This window comes from Drosophila sulfurigaster, chromosome X (assembly GCF_023558435.1).
Source record: "Drosophila sulfurigaster albostrigata strain 15112-1811.04 chromosome X, ASM2355843v2, whole genome shotgun sequence".
In the NCBI taxonomy this organism is placed as follows: domain Eukaryota; kingdom Metazoa; phylum Arthropoda; class Insecta; order Diptera; family Drosophilidae; genus Drosophila; species Drosophila sulfurigaster.
This window is the reverse complement of record NC_084885.1, coordinates 6,628,120-6,648,391: the sequence shown is the minus strand read 5'-3', so window position 1 is coordinate 6,648,391 and position 20,272 is coordinate 6,628,120. Positions and strand designations below refer to the sequence as shown.

General features: G+C 41.6%; 6 protein-coding genes across 9 annotated transcripts; 3 read left to right on the top strand and 3 right to left on the bottom strand.

The window, feature by feature from the left end:
* The first annotated feature begins 265 nt into the window (after nucleotides 1-265).
* LOC133849436 (chondroitin sulfate synthase 1) lies at nucleotides 266-11,765 on the top strand. 3 transcript variants are annotated; one of them, XM_062285518.1, is made up of 6 exons: nucleotides 266-432; nucleotides 1,068-1,267; nucleotides 4,529-5,407; nucleotides 5,468-5,786; nucleotides 9,329-9,742; nucleotides 10,390-11,765. In XM_062285518.1, the coding sequence occupies exons 3-6, from the start codon at nucleotides 4,643-4,645 to the stop codon at nucleotides 11,376-11,378; spliced, it is 2,487 nt and encodes an 828-aa protein (XP_062141502.1). In that variant the 5' UTR covers nucleotides 266-432; nucleotides 1,068-1,267; nucleotides 4,529-4,642; the 3' UTR covers nucleotides 11,379-11,765. The 3 variants fall into 3 exon arrangements, with proteins under 3 accessions (XP_062141502.1, XP_062141501.1, XP_062141500.1); XM_062285517.1 differs by having other exon boundaries at nucleotides 266-462; XM_062285516.1 differs by lacking the exon at nucleotides 266-432 and having other exon boundaries at nucleotides 487-1,267.
* LOC133848459 (alkaline phosphatase, tissue-nonspecific isozyme) lies at nucleotides 6,467-8,266 on the bottom strand. Its single transcript, XM_062284023.1, has 2 exons — nucleotides 6,920-8,266; nucleotides 6,467-6,857 (listed from the first exon to the last, which is right to left on the bottom strand). The coding sequence occupies exons 1-2, from the start codon at nucleotides 8,172-8,174 to the stop codon at nucleotides 6,649-6,651; spliced, it is 1,464 nt and encodes a 487-aa protein (XP_062140007.1). The 5' UTR covers nucleotides 8,175-8,266; the 3' UTR covers nucleotides 6,467-6,648.
* A 397-nt stretch (nucleotides 11,766-12,162) lies between the features above and the next one.
* Nucleotides 12,163-13,760, bottom strand: LOC133849438 (uncharacterized). The gene is given in 4 exon segments (XM_062285521.1): nucleotides 12,163-12,460; nucleotides 12,518-12,830; nucleotides 12,895-13,358; nucleotides 13,360-13,760. Coding segments are annotated over 4 exon segments (1,338 nt in total). The 5' UTR covers nucleotides 13,654-13,760; the 3' UTR covers nucleotides 12,163-12,193.
* Nucleotides 13,761-14,007: 247 nt separating this feature from the next.
* LOC133849437 (zinc finger protein 2) lies at nucleotides 14,008-16,269 on the top strand. The gene has a single exon (XM_062285520.1). It carries the CDS (start codon nucleotides 14,226-14,228, stop codon nucleotides 16,029-16,031), a length of 1,806 nt encoding a protein of 601 aa, XP_062141504.1. The 5' UTR covers nucleotides 14,008-14,225; the 3' UTR covers nucleotides 16,032-16,269.
* A 581-nt stretch (nucleotides 16,270-16,850) lies between these two features.
* LOC133849434 (dnaJ homolog subfamily C member 25 homolog) lies at nucleotides 16,851-18,946 on the bottom strand. The gene has a single exon (XM_062285515.1). It carries the CDS (start codon nucleotides 18,577-18,579, stop codon nucleotides 17,551-17,553), a length of 1,029 nt encoding a protein of 342 aa, XP_062141499.1. The 5' UTR covers nucleotides 18,580-18,946; the 3' UTR covers nucleotides 16,851-17,550.
* A 365-nt stretch (nucleotides 18,947-19,311) lies between these two features.
* LOC133849432 (E3 SUMO-protein ligase NSE2-like) lies at nucleotides 19,312-20,239 on the top strand. Of its 2 annotated transcripts, none has more exons than XM_062285512.1 (2): nucleotides 19,312-19,518; nucleotides 19,589-20,239. In XM_062285512.1, exons 1-2 carry the CDS (start codon nucleotides 19,347-19,349, stop codon nucleotides 20,158-20,160), a joined length of 744 nt encoding a protein of 247 aa, XP_062141496.1. In that variant the 5' UTR covers nucleotides 19,312-19,346; the 3' UTR covers nucleotides 20,161-20,239. The 2 variants fall into 2 exon arrangements, with proteins under 2 accessions (XP_062141496.1, XP_062141495.1); XM_062285511.1 differs by having other exon boundaries at nucleotides 19,317-19,518; nucleotides 19,586-20,239.
* Nucleotides 20,240-20,272: the final 33 nt, after the last annotated feature.

Here is a 20,272-nt window from a genome sequence, read left to right as displayed (position 1 = left end):
TTGCAGGGAGACGGGGGAGCTAAGGGACTCATGTGTTTGCTGCTATCAGCTACGCACATCTTCTCACTCACACAAACACACGCAAGCAGGGAACGTGAGCGCGTGAGAGTTTTGCAGCAAAGGTAAAAACGTAGCCGGTTGCGCACACACATGCATGCATTTGCTCTCTTGTTGCGCTCTCACGCTCTCTTTGCGTACTAAGTGCGCTCTCAGGCAACAAGTTGGGCAAAAAACGGAGCAGTTCGCTCGCTCGCAATGTTAGTTCTTCAACGGAATTCAGCGTTTTTTGACGTTCGTGTTCGTGTTCTTGTTGCACGCACACACATTCATAGAAGAGCCAGCAGTGCGCGCAGAGAGGAGCAGCAAACTCAACCACCAAGAAGCAAGCAAGCAGGCCACAAAAATTCAATTCTTTTCGATTATTTTCTTTTTGTTTGTGTGTGTGTGTTAAGTTAAAGAAAAGTTAGTTAACGAAACTTATGCAAAAAAAAATAAAATAAAAAAAAAACAACATAAACGTGTATATAAAGACAGTTGTTGTTGTTGCTTCATCGACCTTTGGCGAACTTATCGTCGTAACAGCAATAAAAGCAACAACAGCTAAAAATAATTAAACAGCGCATGTTTCACTTACTCTGCGGTGTGTAAGTGTGTGTGTGTGCAAGTGTATGTGCCTGTGTGTGTGTGGTCTTTGCATCGGTTCAAGCTGAAAGCCCAGCACATTAATTGCCACAGCGGCGTCTAATTGTCAACAGTTGAACAACTTGTTGTCGTCGTTGCCGCCGCCGTCGTCGTTGTGTTTTTGTTCGACATATTAAAGTGTTTGGGCTGCAAAAGCATTTTCGAAGCGCTTCGAATTTTTTTTTGTTTTATTTTTCCGCTCGCATTTTTGCATTTCGCGTGTGAGTTTCAGTTTCGCATTGCCCATTGTCCGTTTCCTGCCGCCTTCGCCGCCAGACGGCTAGACACACACACACACACGCATACGCAGAGGCCTGAGCTGCGAATGACGTCGACTTTGACAGACGACACTTGCTTATCCGTTCGGTCGTCGCTCCTTTTAACAGCTCTCCATCTCGCTCGCACGCGTGCTTTCGCCGTCGCGCTGCCTCCGTCTTTGTGTCGACTTTCGCGTGTGCAATATTATCGCAATAACAACAACACATAAATCTGCTTATTTTGCATAAGTGCAGCAACGGCAAGAGAACAACAACAACATCATCTACAACACAAACAACAACGTAGACAAGGCAACAGTCAGCAACAGGTGAGTGCCGCATTTTGAGGATTTCGTCAGCATTGCAGCTAAGAAAAAGGTCATATGCAAATTGTTGTCTAGCAAAGCTCAAGTGGAAATTGTAGTTCGTCTCAGTAAAGTGAAGCTTCGCTTTGACCTTCTTAGAATGGGCCTTCTACCAAATTCACTAGAGAATGATAAGGATAACAAATTTGAAATGCTTCTTCTGATTTTATAGAATTTGTTATCAACTGTTTAAGAAACTTAAAACTTGCATAAAATCAAATGAGACATATTCGGAATAACGCTGAATATATAATTTATATAATTTGATGAACACTTATGATTAATGAAAACATATTATATTGAAGTAAAGGTTTTGCTTTAGAAATACTAAAAAGAGATATATTTTAGAAAACAAAGTAAGAATAACATGAATAAAATCCGATTAGAACTCACGATAAGTCTTTAAGCAGACATATTTTCCTTAGAATGTCTGATTCTCTGAAAAGGTCTTCAAGATATTTAAAAAAAATAAAATATGAAATATGAATGAAAATAAAATTAGAATAGAACCATTAAAAAATCGTTAGCTTTATATATATTTATTTTATCTTTTTTGTAGCATACCGCAAGAAATAATTAATTTCTGTTTAAAAATTACGATCTCTGTGAAATAATCTGATTAAGAAAATAGTGTACAAAAAATGATTGCTAAGAACTACGAATTTTGCACAAGCTATATACATTAATCTAATATGTGCCTAGACATTAAATCAAATTAAATTTGAACACTAGCTAGATGTGAGTTAATTTACTTAATTACTGACAATAAGATATTATATACTAAAGATGTTATGAGAAACCACGTTATACTGTATGTAATTCAACTTAAAAATGTGTAAGCTCAAGTAGGATCAGAAGTACGTAATACAAATTGAAAGCCGAGTGAAATTTTAATTCATTTTAAACATGACAAGATTAGAGACTAGTTGCTGATAACTGAAAAACAAAAAGAACGTTTGTTTGAATGAATGAAATGCTATCAAATTTTCATTATCAATTCCATTTCGAATCGTCAAGGTTGGCTATAATATCTAATATTTACGACAGATGCGGATTAGGTACAAATATAGACAGCTTACGAATCGAGTGAATAAGCTTCAGCAGGTGATCTTTTTGGATTCGTTTGTAAAGATTTTTGAAAACTTATCTTTAAAACTGAAATGATTGCGAGAAGTATCTTACGGCAATGAAGTGTATATCAAAAAAGACGAAAAAACAAAAACACACATGAAGCAAAAATAATGAAATTGAGTTATTATCTGATATAAACACAACGTCCGAGCTATCCAGCGATAGTGAGTTGCATAATTGAGACGTTCGTAGAGGTAGCACTATAGTATATAGTATATTTATGTATACATAGAGTTGGAGCATTTAAACGGAAAGCTGACCGCAATAAACACACGCTAGCAAAGGTGACTCAGGTGCGAAAGAGAAGAGCGTGTGCGCCAGAGAGAGAGAGAGAGAGGGAGAAGGAGAGCGAGGGAAATGGGGAGAGTGCGAGGCCATTTATGTGGTGCAAAAAAATAAAGAGTGGTGCGTATTTTTGAGAAATGAACAAGTTTTCCAATTGCTAACTAAACAAACTCGATTCCCAATCAAAGTCGTTCCATTTGGGAACGCGTTGCCGTCGCATCAGATTTTCTAGACCCCAAAAATACAGCAAATAGTTTTCTGAGTTGTTTGTTTATTGAATTAACATTTATGTGCGGTCTCGATGCTGGCTGGCGTAAACGATCGCGGAGGCCGGGCAAACATTAAAGCGAAAAATAAGTTTATTCGAGACGTTCTCCCGCCCCTCGTGTCACCCCAAACAACCATGTGGAGAAGCATCTTTACGGGGCACAATCCAATTGATGTTTGCACTCGCATTCGGACATTGTCCAATTTATGTGTAGCACCAAGCGATGAGGCTAAATTTAGCTTCCAGCTGCGGCTCTTGTTTATTTCCAATCTCAGCTCAGTCCGCTTCAATCTAAGTATCTGAGTCTGAGTATCTTTATGCATCTGTATCTCTATCTATATCTGTATCTGTAACTGTATCTGTATCTGTTTCTGTAGTTATGTGTATCTGTATCTATTTGTAGTTGTGTCGCTCTACTCAACGTTGAAGTGCTCGGTCGGTCGGTCGGTCGGACGATTGGTCGGCCACATTATCTGATCCAAGTGCACTACGAAGCCACGAAATTGTTTAACTAACACCAATAGACCTTGCGTGTATGTGTGTGTGTGTGTGCGAGAATTCCAAGAAAACCTTGCGTGAGCAATACTCAAATACAAAAGCCATTAAATCTTGGGAAGCAATTTCAAAAATTTTAATACTCTTACAATAATGGATCTTGTGTTTTTTTTTTTCCTTCCTTCCAAAAAAACGGTTGACTCATCATCTCTGTCGACAATTCTGAAGAAGCTTCCTATCAGAGTGGATCTTAGACTTTGACAATTCAGATTTAATTGACATTATTTGCTTACAAATACGAAATGTTCCAATTTAATTCTTAAATAAATGGGTTAGTTATGATTTTAATAATAAACGAATAGATTTGTGTTTAAAAGTGGTGAAAGTTTAACTTAAAAAATATATTTTAATTTTTGTATTTAAATAGAAAAAAGAGTATATGAAAGTTGAGAAACATACAATAAATTATTATTTTAGATTGCAATCTCAGTTCTTATAAGTAGTTAATGCAACAACAAAAGCGCTTTATTCAGAATAAACTGAAATGAAATTTAATATAATATATGCAGCAATATTAAACATTTAAAAATAAAGGTTTTGTTTAGAGATTTGCTCCGCAATCCTGATTACAGTGCAGTCCTAGCACATTTTATTCGGAAATGTTGCGGACTAATTATTTGTAGCCCTGATTGCAATGCAGCCCTGTTCGCAATGCAGCCCTGAAAGATCGAGTCTAGCGTAGAGGAAATAGAAGATTGGTTTGTTTAAGGATTTTGTATAGTCATTGTTTGCAGCTCTTTAAGATCAAGTGTATAAAAAGAGGAATATGAAATAGTTTTAATTCAACGATTTTGTATAGTATACTAACAATTTGCTGTCTTTAAAGAGCACTCAAGTATAGAGTATGGGGAATGCAATGCCAACGAATTACAACTCAAAGTATTACAATTTCCCATGGGCCACGCGCCAGAGAAATTATCCACTCAGAATATGTATCAAATTGAAATCGTTTCACATTCGCTTTTCTCCCCCATTTGATCTTCCAGCATCCCCCATGAACACGAGGTGAACTCTGTATGTGTGTGTGTGTGTGCGTGTGCGAGTCTGTGTGGAGTTCCCCCAAATAAAATCGTGTGGCAACGTAATAAGCGCTCAACAAAATGCTGCAGCACACGATGACGAAGCGTAAAACGCTAATCATGGCCTGCTTTGGCATTGTGCTGGGTCTCTGCATTGGCACCGTCCTCAAGAACTACAGTGCTCTGGAGATTGTGAAGCGCTGCAACATGCGGCCATCGAATCTGAAGACACCCAACGAAATCATTGGCCTCAACGATGACGACACCATTCAGAACTCACAGCGCAATTTGGTCTTTGTGGGCGTGATGACCGCCAAGAATTTCATCGAGGGACGCGCTCGAGCTGTCTACGATACGTGGGGCAAAGAGGTGCCCGGCCGAATAGCGTTCTTCAGCTCGGAGGGCAGCTACTCGGATGAGCTGCCGGTGGTGGGTCTGAAGAATGTCGACGATCGTTATCCGCCGCAAAAGAAATCGTTTATGATGCTCTACTATATGTATGAGCATTATATTGATCGCTTCGAGTGGTTCATACGTGCCGATGATGATGTCTACATGGAGCCCGATAAATTGGAGCGTTTTCTCCGCTCCATTGACAGCTCAAAGCCGCAGTTTATCGGGCAGGCTGGTAAAGGTAATAGCGAGGAGTTCGGTCTGCTCTCGCTCGAGTTTGATGAGAACTTTTGCATGGGCGGACCGGGTGTCATACTGAGCAGCGAGACGTTGCGTCGTGTGGCGCCGCATATACCGACGTGCCTCAAGAATCTATATAGCACTCATGAGGATGTCGAGGTGGGGCGTTGTGTGCAAAAGTTTGCCGGCATTCCCTGCACCTGGAACTACGAGGTGTGTACTTAAAAATCTCCGCTATCTCGATTGATTATAATCCATTTTACCATCTTGCAGATGCAATACATTTTGCGGCACAATTCGAGTGGTCGCAATGCTTACACGGGCAAGTTGAAGCGCAAGGAGATCCACAATGCCATCACACTGCATCCCATTAAGCAGGCGCCGCTCATGTATCGCCTGCACTCGTATATTCAAGGTCTAAAGGCCGAAGAGCTGCGTCAGGAGTCGCTGCTGCTGCATCGCGACATCAAACGCATGGCCAAGTATCTCGATGTGCCCGACGAGAGCACCTACATGCTGCCCAGCATCTCACCGGCAGCGGTGCCGGAGGCCGACAATGGCAAAAGGCACTTTGAGGATCACAATATCTTGGGTAAGTACTAGATATAAACAAAATTCTATTAATCACAACTTTAATACAAGCAATAGAATTTAGAATTTTTAACCTGCGCTTAGCTATTTGATTTGAGAATATTCACTTAGTGAAGAATGCTTATGGGTAATTTTCTGATCTTTTCAGTGAACAAAAGAAACATAACCTGAAACAATTTTAAAAATAAGAAAAGGTTATTCTCATAGCTCTAGATTAGTACTTTATTTAGAGCTAACAATGGTTTTGGAATTTTCTTTCTGTTTTGTTTTCTGTTCTGATAATTGAAAAACCAAAAAATTAACGTATTTATATATTTTTTCGTAAAACAGAACAAGTTTCTAAAATCAATCTTAGCTCTAAAACTTCAGTTATTTTTAAAATTGTTTTAGTTGATCTTTTTTTTTCTAACTACCAGAGAATTACCCATATTTTAATGCACATGAATTGCACTTATATAATTTCTGTATTTATTCTCATTTCTCAAAATAAGCGTATTATTAAAAACCAGGCGCAAATACAGTTAACCACATTTATTTTTCTGATATTATATTAAGATGGTATTAATGTATGTTCAAAACTATTTTCTTTAAAGTGCATTTAACTTTATTAAATTCTTCAAATATACAGTTTTAACTATTGATAACTACTGCATTAACAATTAACAATTAAAAAACATGAAATTCATTAACAATTTGCGGAGCGTAGTGTATTTAAATACCAAAAAGTATATATCGTCGATATGCGCACTGTTGCTATTATCCGTGCTATCGGTTATCGATAACTTTTTCCACTTTTGAACCGTTTTAATCGAACACAAAACAAAAATTTCCCATCAAACCTAAAGACTAAAGACGTATAACATTCAACGAGGTGCGAAAGTGTGTTCCTTTTGCTGATGCTTGCAGAGCGTGTCGCCATGGCCCAGACATGCGGCATATGCCATCAGATGTGGCAGCAGATTCTGTTCCATGACCCCGCTAAACAGTTGCGACTGCGGACCGCGGGCAAAGACGGCGACATCCTCGCCAGAATGCACGCCCTTGGCATGAATGTAGCTGGGCGTAAAAGAGGCTAATAAAAAGCAGAGATTAAATTGACTTCACAAAATATACACACATAGATAAATTACTCACTTCTGCTCAGATGCGGTGCGGGATTCTCACGTTTGCCCGCCTTGTTCAGGCTCTGCCACTTGCCAATGGCATAGTTCAGGGTGCTATAAGGTACACCATCCAGATCCCGTTGACTCTGATCCATGCCCAGAATGGATGTGCCACGACTGGCATAACCCGCCATGCTCAGCGTATGCGAATGATCGGCGGTGACCACGATGAGTGTCTCCTGCACATTGGTCAGACGCAAAGCCGTCTCGATGGCTGCATCGAACTCGAGCATCTCGTCGAGCGCGTAACCAGCACGCGTCTCATGATGCCCGTGATCGATGCGACCACCCTCGATGAACACAAAGAAACCGTTCGTCGCCTGCTGGGCAGCCAAATGTTCGATGGCCGCTGCCGTCATGTCACAGAGACGTGGCTGCTCCTGCGATGCAGCCAAATTGTACGCCATGTGACTGTCACTGAAAATGCCCAGCAAACGACCCGCTTCCGGATCGATGCTGCAGTTGCGCAGCTCCGCGAGAGTGCGTGCAAAGCAACCCTGCGGATTAGCATCGTGCCACTGCTGCAACAGATCACGTCCATCGGTTCGCTCGCTGGCAAATTTGCCCAGTCCGCCACCTAATATGACATCCAGATGGCGACCAGGCGCATCTTCTATGAGCTGCCGTCCAATGTCCAGCTCCTGTGTGCGTTTCTTGACATGCGCATACGCGGCAGCTGGACTGGCATCCGTTAGACGTGTGGTCGTCACAATCCCGGTGGCTTTGCCCGCCCGTTGCGCCCACTGCACAATGGACTCGACGCTAGCGCCCTGAGCACTTTGACCAATGCTGCCGCAATTGGTTTTCACACCCGTCAAGCAGGCGGTGGCTGCACACGCCGAGTCCGCCGTCTGGCTGTCGGTGCAATAGGTTTTGCTCAGTCCTGTGTACGGGAATTGCTCCACGGCCAGTTGACTCTCCTCGCCACTGTGACCCGCCTGCTGGCCCTTCAGGATGCGAGCCGCTGTCATTGTCGTTATGGACATACCGTCGCCCATTAGCATGATGATGTTCTTGGCCATGCGGGTGTCACCGTTGCCGTTGGCTAACTGAATCCGTTCCAGACGCGTCGCCAGCTGCTGTTGCGCCTGGTTGAGCCAATAGCTGGCAGTGCGTTCATCCTCAATGGGTTCCGCCTGTCGCTTGATGTTGCCAAGCACACGAGAGTCAACGAGCAGTGGAAGTAGAAACACCAGCAGCATCAGCAAGTAGTTTGTGGAACACATGCTTCACACGATGATGATTATTAGGGGGAAGAGCTAAATTGACAATGGAAATCGAACGAGAAATGCTCTCGACATTTTCAGCTGAAACTAAAAATGCGCCTGCTTTGGCAATTCATTTATTAGATACAATATAGACAAGTAAGAAAGCTGCAGTCGAGTGTACTCGACTGTGAGATACCCGCTACCTATTTTGAATAAAAGAAATATATTTACGGTATTATTCTCAAAATATACCAAATATACTACAAAAATACTAAAAATATACCAAATGGTATATCTATATAGTACTGCATTCAAAATATACCATAGACGGCTCAACATACCAGATTGTCAGCCAAAACAACTAAGACCCCTAGTAAGTAGGCGTTTTTGCCCATACAAAAGTATTTCTTTAATAACTTCGACAATTTTTATCTGATCGCAACCAAATTTTCAGGAATCATAACTACTATAGTAGTTATTGCAACTCTAGCTTTAAAATTAGGCTTGGTATTCGATTTTTTTGATTTACGGGGGCGGAAGTGGGCGTGCCAAAAATTTGAAACAAATCTGATCTGCGTGCAAACATAACAAATGCTGACGAAAAAATTATAGCTCTATCTCTTACAGTCTCTGAGATCCAGTGTTTCATACGGACAGACAGACAGACACACAGACCGACAGATGGACATGGCTATATCGTCTCGGCTGTTGACGCTGATCAAGAATATACATATAGTTTATAGGGTCGGAGATGCCTCCTTCTACCTGTTACATACATTTCCTGTCGGCACAAAGTTATAATACCCTTCTACCCTATGGGTAGCCGGTATAAATATATGATCTAATATATTGATTTACAAATTATTGATTATCATTAAATTTAAGTATTTTGAACAATTGAGAATTATGTGACTCCCTAAAGATCAAATTTAAAACAATGTTTGGAAAAGGGGAATATATCTTTAGTAATTACTTCTTTGTTTTTAATTACTACTTATGAAATATTAAATGTAATTATACACAAACATGCATGAATTTACATTTTCTGTTTTGTACTCAAAATTTTCTGAATTTCCGTTTATCCTTTCATTACCTCTTTTATGTCACATTGCACTTCATAGAATCGAAATCGAATTGTTGCCAATCTTGTGTTATCATTTCTGTATTTGCAGGCATCAGTCCGGAGCTCAACAAATTTGTGCCAGCCAGCACTGCAGATCTGCTGGACTGGTCCTTCATAGCACGCAGTCTGTACTCAGCAGGCTCAGCGAATCCGAAGCAGAAAATCGAATCGGCAATGCGCGAAGGTCTCGAGGATGTCATCACCGAGGTGATGGAAAATATCAATTATTATTCACGGCAACGAGGACGTGTTATCGAATTCCGTGAATTGCTCTATGGCTACCATCGATTGGATGCGTTGCATGGCCAGGATCTGATTCTTGATCTGTTGTTGATCTATAAGAAATATCGGGGCAAGAAGATGACCGTCCCGGTGCGCCGTCATCTCTACGTGCAACGCGCATTCACGGGCATCTTTGTCAAGGAGCAGGACGAGGATTTCTACAATGTGACGCTGCAGCAAAGTGAGTAGTTGTTCCTGTAATTTATTTAATTTTATTTCAACTACGTGCAAATAATATCAGCAAGAATCTAGGTGATTATAGACATTATAAACTGTATTTAAAAATAATAGAAATTAAATACAAAATTACATGAAATGAATAATATAAAAGCTAAATATACATATGTAATTCTGAATTCAAATTAAAATTTAAAAATAGCTAACAAAATACAAATAAATGAATTGTAATCAATTAAAAAGCAAAACTTAACATCCAAAAATGACCAGTCCAAAACATTTACCAAGTTAACATTTTGAAAATCACTGTGAAAAGGCTTCATTAGTAAAGGATAATATTAAAAATTGCATCCTCATGATATGAGTCTGAGAATTGGCCTAATGTCCCGATATGGTAACATATTTCTTGTATTATAATTATTAAAATATAGATGTCAAATTAATATATAACCTAGCGTAAATTTACTAGTGCTGGCTCCTTTGTCCTTTGGCTATAGATTGCTTTCAGTGGTTTAATTACTTAATAAATCTAAAAAACTATAAAAAGAGAATATTAAGAGTAAATTATAAAGAAATTTAGTGACTATACATAGATTGTGATCATAACGTTATTTCATGTAGTAATTTCTAATTTTCTGCTTCCTTCAATAGGTCTCCTGGGCAGCCTGTGGCAGAATGGCGTGGCCCGCTTAAGCAGCCACTTTACCATGGCCAGCAACCTGTTGTCGCCGTTGCCGGATAAGATTGTCTTTGTGCTGCCAATCGCCGGCCGTCTGGCGACATTTGATCGCTTCCTGCAGACGTATGAGCGCGTTTGCATCGACGCATCGCAGCATTGTGATCTGCTTGTGGTGATCTTTGGCCAGCCACAGGAGTTGACTGCCCATCTGCAGCTGCTGGCCGATCTGCGATCGCGACACATTTACAACCAGATCAATTATATACAGCGCAGCGAACAATTCTCGCGTGGCGTTGCCCTGGACATTGCGGCACGCTCCTCCTACATACAGCAGCAGGACATTATACTGTTCATCGACGTGGACATGGTGTTCAATGTGGTCACGCTGCAACGTGTACGCCTGCATACGCAGCGTGGCCGACAGGTGTATCTGCCCATTGTGTTCAGCCAGTATGATGGCAAACGTCGCAATGTGGAGCGAAGTGAGAGCAGCGAAACGACGCCACCCATTGATGATGAGAGCGGTTACTTTAGACAGTTTGGCTTTGGCATTTGTGCCATTTACAAGTCCGACATACTCGACGAGGACATCAATGGCTTCGACAAGGACATCACCGGCTGGGGACTTGAGGATGTTAAGTTTCTGGAGAAGATTGTGCGCGTGGGAACGCGACAACGTGGCTTCCTCGTCAACACAGCCGAGGTGCCGCTCGATTATAACGAGGCTGCCGAACAGTGGCGACGTCTGACCGTCTTTCGTGCACCCGATCCGACGCTGGTGCACATCTATCACGACATCAGTTGTGACGTGCAATTGGATGCGCCGCAATATAACATGTGCCTGGGCACCAAGGCCAACTCGTTGGGCAGCACGCGGCTGATGGAGCAGTTGTTCTTTAACAATCCGCAGAATATTGAATTCATTACCGACTTCAATCGCCAGCGTAAGCAAACCAGATGATATCGCGTCCTCCTCCTCCAAATACTGGCAATGTTCCACTATATAGTATTATGTTAAATGTTTCCTATTGGTGTGCATGTTATTCTATGTGTGTGTGCGTGTGAGTGAGTGAATCTATTGCCAGCAAAGAAAAAAGAAAAACGATAAAGAAAATGCCAAATAAATGTAAAGTAAATGCTAAGCTATAGAACTATGTATATATGATACTTACTAGCTGGTGTGTGTTAACCGGCATTGTCCGTATTTTCGTAGTCATCAAATTGTTGTACATTATCCACATTTATCAGAAGAGAAGCTTACAAATTTAGGTCTCAAATGCTACTCGATAAGTATAGAATCTTAAGCATAAAATAAAGCTCATCTTAATTAATCGATCTATCAATTAAAGTAATTGATTCTCTTTTATTTCAATTATAATAATAACCAAAGGAATCATTTGCGGGGTTCGCATTGGAATGAATAAGAAAGAGATAATAGATTAAGAGAGAGTGAGAGAGAGAGAAGTCAATTGCATTTTTTTGGTACAAAAAAGATTTATTACTTACAAAGTATTTTTACTATTACATTGCAGCGCATGTTGGACATTAATTGAAGTTTTGTAAAAACATACAGATTTTCTATATTTTATCTGATAGTTTCTTAACATTTGTCTTAAAAAAATGTCAAAAAAATTATGAAATTCAACTATCACATTTATGCAGATATATTTATAAATAAATGCAGACTAAATCTAATGAATAGATTGCAACTTTAGAACATTTGTGATAAGGAACAATTCAAAGAGTTGTATCTACATATATTTTTCAATATAGTATTTACATCGCATTCACGGGCTCTATGCCCAGCAGAGCCAGTGCTGATTTAAGCACCTGGTGCACAGCCTTCACCAAATAGATGCGTGCAGTGAACGTGCCCCAAAGCACTTTGTACTTGCGATAGAAACGACTAAATGTCGATACCAAATTAATGATGTAGCGCACCAGCAGATGGACGCCACATTGACCCTTCCTCAATTGTGCCAGCGTTGACTCGACAACATCCGGGAATGATAGCAAATAGCCAAAGATCAATTCCCATTCGATCTGCAAAGATAATAAATATGTATTGTCTTGGCAAATGCGATAAAAAGTAGGTCTTACGTCTTGTGTGAGATTAGTCAACATTGCATCCATTGGCGGCAGAGGTTCTGCTGTGGACTTGTTCGCATCTTTGTTGGCATCGTAGAGACGCATCAATGTTCCCATACGCGCCGAATTGTACAGTATAAAGCTGGCGCCCTTAGAACGGCTCTGACCATTGCGAACAAGCGAAACGGCGCTGTTGTGACGCACCTCAAAGAGATCAACGATGACGGCAGCGCGTCCCAGTTGCTGTATCAGCGCCTTATGGTCACCCACATTCCGCATGCCACTGCGATGCATGGCTGTTAGCAGCATATCGTTGGCCCGTAAGCTGCAAAACAGAGAAGTTACACAATGTGATCGAATGTGGAATACTTTCTCCAGGATTAACTTACGCATTGTACTCATCGCTGGTCAGTGTGGTTGCGATCTTAGTGGTTGGCTCCAGCACGGGACCACAGCTCAGCGAGACTGCCTGGCTTGGCTTCTGTTCATCGCCCACGCGACTGGATTGATTACTGCTCTCGACGCAGACCAGCAAAGTGTCAGCAGTTTGATCCTTTGGATCCACTAGAAGCCAGTCGGTGTAGTCGAGCAAACGTCGCACAATCTGGTAAAGTTGCTTAGCACGAAACTGATGCAACTCTTTGGTGGTGCCGCAATCCGCTTGAAGGAGCTCTTCGTGCAGTTGTAAACAAAGTGTTCGCCTCTCTTTCAACTTATTAGCGCCTTCATCAATCATGCTGCACTTGCCATAAGCGTCGCCTTGGCGCAATATCATTTGAATCACATTGACAACTATGGCCTCACGCTGAAAGTACAACGCAATGCGTTCCTTGTGTAGTAGCTTCACCTTTTTCCAAGGGATACAACCAAAATTTGTGACTGTGCTCGAGCAGCTCTTTAATGGACTGTTCGTCAGGCAGCATTTGTTCCTGTGACGTGTAGCGCAATTCCAAGCCGCTTCTTTGGCAAAAATATTGCCAATTTTTGGTCACTGCCGAGATGCTGAAATCTCCAATCTTATCCACGTTATCTTTGTTGATACGCACGAGCTCACCGTAATGCTGCCAAGCATTTGATGGCACATCCTTCGGAATGGTAAAATAATTAATTAGCTGCTGTGTTAGCTGCTTGATGGGATTATGTGACATGTTTAATACACAAAATTGCCAAAAAGAAATTTTTGAATAACAAATTATAGAAAAAAAACAAACTACGAAATCTGATGCTGCTCGACAACACACATCAGACGAAATAACGAAATTGCGAACAGCTGATCGCTTCGCTTGTTTTGCTATCGATAAGCGAATCGATATATGATTGCATGCGATAGTTGTTATAACATAGCGTTTTATACTTAATACGCACAATAGAAAATAAGCCGTAAGCACACAAAAAATCTAATAACTAAGTTAAGCTACTAATTAGGAACTTATTTATTTAAATATTTCTGTATATTTGCGCATCGCATGTATCGCTTATCGAATCGCTTGTCAATCACAACAGTGCTAAACTATCGATAGTGCAGAACTAACAACAATAAAGCGCAACACGCACAAAATAGACACACAAAAATAAAAAAACAGAGTTTCAGCATCTTCATAGTCGTATGCGTGTTTGTATACACGCTTTGTGTGTTGTGTGTGCGTGTGTGTGTGGGCGTTTTGTTTTGCAGTAAGAAGAACATAACAAACAACACAACAGAAACAATAGTTAATCACAAATGCCGCGAAATTTGGACAGCGGATCACGTCTAGTGGATCTAGGCGTTGTCTGCTTGATTTGTTTGCGCGCCGAACCCGGCTACTGTTCCATCTATGGCCAGGATCTGGAGACGCCACACATGCAGATTGTGGACAAAATACGCAGCTGCAGCGCACTGCAATTGGACAAGCCATTGCTTAGCCAGCTGCCGGATAAGATCTGTCACGGCTGTCACAACGAGTTGAGCATCACGTATCGTTTCCAACAAAAGTGTCTCGAGGCCCAGAAGGTCTTTCAATCGGCGGCAGCGACGGCGACGCTGCTGCTGGATGTCGACAAGCTGCAGCTGGAGCAGCAGCAGCAATTCAAACTGCCATCCAGTCTGCGCATCAAACGCCTCGAAGCGGAGCCGCCTCTGGCGACTAAAATCAAGTATTACAAAAGCGATGAAGTGGAGGATGGAGCTGATGAGGATGTGGTGGAAGAGGAGGAGAAGCACGTGGTGAAGCACGAGGAGGCAATTGCCACAATTGTGCTGCAGGACGATGACAAGTTACTGGCTTTGGGTGTCGATTGGGTAACAGCTGCGCAGCAAGAGCAGGAACTGGAGTTGGAGCAAGAGCTAGAGTTGGAGCTGGAGCAGGAGGTAGAGCTGGAGCTAGAGCAGCCCAAGATGGAAGACGATGATGACGATGAGGAGGAGGACGAGGTGCTGCAGAGCGTGCCCTGCATCACAGTCTCCACCACCAGCAACAACAGCAACAGCACAAGCAACAACAACAACGACAGCAGCAGCAGCAGCGGCAACATCAACAGCATGATCAACAGCAGCATAGTCAGCTCACGAAATCGCCGCTCCACCGAGCCCAAGATCTGCGACATCTGCGGCAACACGTACAAATATCAGCATGCCCTCAGCGCCCATATGCGACGCCACAACAACGAGCGGCCGTATCCCTGCGAGGTGTGCCAGAAGGCGTTCATCTCGAACGTGGAACTGAGGCGACATATGCGCGTTCACACCGGCCAAAAGCCGTACGGCTGCCGCTATTGCGAGCGACGGTTCTCGGACTTTGGCAGCAGCAAGAAACACGAACGCATTCACACTGGAGAGCGACCGTATGTGTGCGAGGTGTGTCACAAGGGATTCGCCTATGCGCATGTCTTGTCGGTGCATCGTAGAACGCACACGGGCAAAAAGCAGTTTCAGTGCACGCAGTGCGATAAGGGCTTCACCAAGAAGAGTTACCTGGCCACACATCTGGAGCAGCATCGTGTCAACAGCCTGGGAGCGGGCAGCGATATCGTTGGTCCACTGCAACGGCTGTCGACACGCAAACAGCGACAACAGCAGCTGCGCGAGCAACAGCAACAGCTGCGCGACCAGCAGCAACAGTTACGAGAGCAACAACAACAGCAGCAGCAACGCGAACGAGAACGCGAACAGCAGCTGCACTTTGGCGAGCAGCTGGAGGATGAGGATGAGTACGATGATGATAATGTTAGCGTTGGCATAGGCATCGCCTCGCTGAGTCATGCGGGTCATGGGGAACAGAGTTCGTCCAAGGTGCTGGAGGAGTGCATTGTGAACAATGATTTCATGTTCAACAACGACGATGACGTCGACGATGATGACGATGAGCGGGAGGCAGTCGATGCGACGGCCAATGCCCAGCATGAACTGGATGATTATCACGATGCGGCCGATGAGCTGGATGAGAATGAGTTTCAGCATGTGCAGCACGTGAAGGGGCCGTACGGTCTGGTCGGTGATCTGCTCGATGCCGAGGATCTGGTCAGCGATACCAAATACTTGATGGAATAGTGGCACTTGAGCTATTCCCCTCCTCACTCCCACTCCCACTTCCTCTCCCAATCATAACCACCTATCTCCTTTAGTTTGTATGCATGCTAAACTTTAAAATTAGATTAGAGAGCTTCACATTCTCGACAGCTGTGTAAATAACGCCGAGTTGGCAACGGTTTCTTTTCCAACATATAATACGAAAACAAAAATATAAACAAAAAACCAATTGTTCCCTAAAAAAATAATGTATGTTGTTATTTCGTCTGTTTCACTGTCTTATATCTCGATATCTACTATCTCTGATGGGGTATAATTACAAAACTCAGAATGCTGTTGGTGTATCTTTCATTTAGAGACGCCAACAGCTGGAGTTGCTAAATTTGCATTCCAAGTTGGGCTTATTTTAAGAGTACACTTTTGGAAAGTTTATTTTCTGACATAGTCTTAAATCTTGTGATTGCTGTAATAAAGCTAGAAATTATATTTATTGCTTCCCAAAAACACCAAAATAAATTCTTACATTTATCGAAGTGAAAATTTACACAAAAATTCAATTTTAATATTCTAAAAATTTTGAAAAAATATTTTTTTGTTTTTCGAATTTTTTTAATTGATATTTATGTACAAAAACGTAAGAATTTCTTTCACATTTAATTAATTGTTAAAGAATAAATTGCAAAAACTGCTTAGGAACAATTGAATTTTCTAAATAACTTGAATTTGCAGTTTTTACTATAGAATTAAGCATGACAATTATTCGAAAAAAATAATGCCGGGTTTTTGGCAGTTGAGCCCAAAAGCTTGGTGCCATATTTTTCTTAATTTTTTTTTGAGTCAGAGTCAGATATGGCAAAACAACTGTATAAACAAAGCCACAGGTTGTCTTATTTATTTACACCGACCCATCATAATGAGATTAATTAATAACATTAATAATAAAATTCTATTTATGTTATCTTTGCCTCAATCGGAGGCGTAATAATATATTATTGCAATTTGATTCGATTTAATATTTTTTTTTTATATAGTATTGTATATTTTCTATAAAAAGTTCGGACAATTGAGCTACAACAACGTTAGGGTTTTCTCTCTCTTTCTTTTTAACATGGAATTGGTTTTGTTAGGGGGATCTTTAACAGATCAGATCAGATCAGATCGGTTGCTAATCAGATAGCCAGCATTGTATGCATGTGTGTGTGTGTGTGGAAGATGAAATTTCGCGTGAGCACGTTTTGGAGACCGGTTTATGCCGAGGTCAATGTTTTGCCCATGGGGCTGAACTTGATGATGGCTTACAACAGCATTATTAACATAAATTTATTTTTACACTATTGCCATAAAAAAAAAAGAAATGTGTGTGTATATAAAACAGAAGAAATTTTTCTTTTTGAGGGAGATGAAATAATAAATTACGACTACGGAGCCATTCATCAATTTTTCTTTTTTTGGGAGGAGATGGAACAATAAAACTTGCAACATCATATATCGATCGATCGATTGAATTGGGTTTGGATTGTATTGGATTCGTATTGTGGTTTTAATCCTCGAACGTAATGCGTCCGGGTCCATGGTTCTTCATGTAGCGGCGATAGGCTTTGTATCGTGGATTCTCCGCCAGTTTCTTTTTCATCTCCTCATCTTGCTCAGCCTTCCACGCTTCGAAATTTTCACGCTGCCACAGCTCCAGCTCCAGATACTCCTCAATCTGTCGCTCTTCCAGGGAATTGAACTGGTGCTGTCCCATGCCCATGTACCGACGTATCAAATACAATTGCTGCTCCCTGCCGTATTCCTGCTTGAGGATCGTAAAGCGCCACAACCATTGAGCATGCCACACCAACCAATTGAACAGCGTGTAGGGACTGATGATCAACTGCACCCAGAGCACATCCCACAACGTGGGCTTCGCATAGCCGCCTTGCACATCCATCTTCTCCTCGATCACCTTGCGTATGATGCGCTCCAGTTCTTCTTTTTGCTCCGTCTTTGTAAGATTCTTGCGATTCTTCGACTTCCGGTCCTTACTGCTCATTGCCTGTATCTCATCGCGTGCGATATCCAGCGCCTTATTGCGATACTTGGGCACGGTGGCGAAATACTTAATGGCCGCATCGTAACGCTGCCATCCCGAGTAGTATTGGATCACCGAGATGATGGTCAAGGTGACGACGATCACCACTCGAACATCGACTTTGGGCGCCACGCGTCGTCGATAATAGCGATAATAATGTGCATAGTATGCATCGGGATTATCAAGCATGTAATCGTAATCGGTGCGTGACTCCTCATCTCGCAATATCTCATAAGCGGTCGCCAGCAGCTTGAATTTCTCCTCGGCCAAGGCTTTTGCCTCCTCGCCGCGATGCAAATCCGGATGGTGCTTGCGTGCCAGCAACCGATAGGCTTTGCCGATTTCCGATTTTGATGACTCGCGCGTTACTCCAAGCACATCGTAGCAGTTCTCCTTGCCACAGTAGAGACCCTCGAGGAGGCCCAGGCACAAGGTGGGCAGCGCACTCACCAATAGACAGGTGTACAGCCATCTCTGTAATTGTATGTGTGGCATCTTCTATGTGTGTGCGGTGAGTGCAATGTGAGTGTGTATGTGTATGTGTGTAAGGTAAGCAACAGCTGTTGCTCCTTAACTTTAAATGCTGTGGGTTAAACTGTTTGACAGCTTCGCCCCTACACTTTAGTATGTGTGCTTGGCAACTGTTGGTTGTACTCTATTTTGTGTTGCTGGCCGTTTATCTGGCTGACTTGGCTGGCTACGTTTACGGCCGTTCTTGCCACTTTCACCTCGGCGGCCGCAGTCAGCTTCTTGCTTCTCTTAACGTTCTTTGCCCGTTCTTGTCGCTCTCTAGAGTTGTCTTAGTACCAAGAAAACGCACGGAACCACCACGTTAAACTTTCGTTCCCCGGCTTGCTCGTTCATTTGAACTGGTAGTTCTATGAAATTTATGTTTATAATGGAAAAATTACAATGTTCCTACAACCATATTATTTATTATTGTTTTAAATTCACATATACACAATAAACTTGAAACAGATTAATATAAATTAAAAGTTGAATTCATGCGGGCTGCGTTCAATTTGAAAACACGCGCTAAGCTTAGTTCGTTAGAGCAGCAGTGTTGCCATTGTTGCTTTGGGAATATTTCTCACAAAAGAAAATACAACTATTGTCATAAATTCTAAATAAATAAAACAGCTCTACGAAAAAAAAACCTGCAAGAATAATTTTTAATACAAAAATTAATGAATTCATATTAGTATATTATTGTATGATGCCAATCCGATGTTTTCAAAAATTTTAGAAATATCGATGCATCGATGTTTGTATACCAACATATATTGTCCACCTCTACATACTCAGCGTCATTAGCAAAACAATTGCCGGCAAAATTAATTGTCAAGTTCAATATAATGAATTTCGTTAACGAAATCGATGGTGTCAAGAAGGCGATTATTGAGAACGCACAGTTGATGAGGTCATTCGAAAATAGTAAGTCGCCAATTAAGTTTTGTTAATATTTTTGTTGTGTAAATCATTTTGTACTTTCTTGTTAAAGAAGTCGGTAATGATGAGTTTCGCGATAAATTGAAGAAGTTTAATGATGAAATCGAAACAATGCGTCTGGAGTTGGGCGAAACATTAATTGGATTGAAAACCAGACAAAAACGTTTAGATAATATGTTGGATAAAGCCGCCAATGAATGCCAAACATTGGAAGAACTCGAAGCAAAATACGAGGAATTCCAACAAACTGAAGGCAAGAAACGCATGAGCATTAAACTGTGCACAGAGTTTAAAGAATTTAAACAGGAATTAATGAATAATCCAAGCGCCAACGCTAATATCGATGCAGAAGTCATTGAACAAGATGATAATGCCATTTGTTCCATGTACGATCCGTGGACCAAAAACTTAATGTTGAATCCGGTTCGCAACATAAAATGCGGTCATAATTATGATCGAGATTCGGTTATGGCGGTTATAAAGGATAGATTAAACATTCATTGTCCAATTGTCGGCTGCGCCAGCAAAGTTTACGTGCAACCCAATCATCTGGTCCCCAATGAGCCGTTGCAGGAAAGGATTCGCGTTTACAAAATACAGCAGGATGATGATGAAGATAACAACTAATCAAAATTAACATGTGGTTGTAATCAAAGTAATGGCTGTAAGAAGTAAATAAAAAGATTTGAGATTTTTTGTAAGGCTTCATTTTGTCGATTTTCTTATTTGAAAATTGCAT

Bases quoted from the DNA above. Each gene is read 5' to 3' on its own strand.
- LOC133848459 (XM_062284023.1), bottom strand. From the start codon at position 8,174: ATGTGTTCCACAAACTACTTGCTGATGCTGCTGGTGTTTCTACTTCCA. The intron at 6,858-6,919 runs GTGAGTAATTTA...GCTTTTTATTAG, and splicing joins CGCACCGCATCTGAGCAGAA to CCTCTTTTACGCCCAGCTAC.
- LOC133849437 (XM_062285520.1), top strand. From the start codon at position 14,226: ATGCCGCGAAATTTGGACAGCGGATCACGTCTAGTGGATCTAGGCGTT.
- LOC133849432 (XM_062285511.1), top strand. From the start codon at position 19,347: ATGTTTGTATACCAACATATATTGTCCACCTCTACATACTCAGCGTCA. The intron at 19,519-19,585 runs GTAAGTCGCCAA...TTCTTGTTAAAG, and splicing joins GATGAGGTCATTCGAAAATA to AAGTCGGTAATGATGAGTTT.
- LOC133849436 (XM_062285518.1), top strand. From the start codon at position 4,643: ATGCTGCAGCACACGATGACGAAGCGTAAAACGCTAATCATGGCCTGC. The intron at 5,408-5,467 runs GTGTGTACTTAA...ACCATCTTGCAG, and splicing joins CCTGCACCTGGAACTACGAG to ATGCAATACATTTTGCGGCA. The intron at 9,743-10,389 runs GTGAGTAGTTGT...TTCCTTCAATAG, and splicing joins CAATGTGACGCTGCAGCAAA to GTCTCCTGGGCAGCCTGTGG.
- LOC133849434 (XM_062285515.1), bottom strand. From the start codon at position 18,579: ATGCCACACATACAATTACAGAGATGGCTGTACACCTGTCTATTGGTG.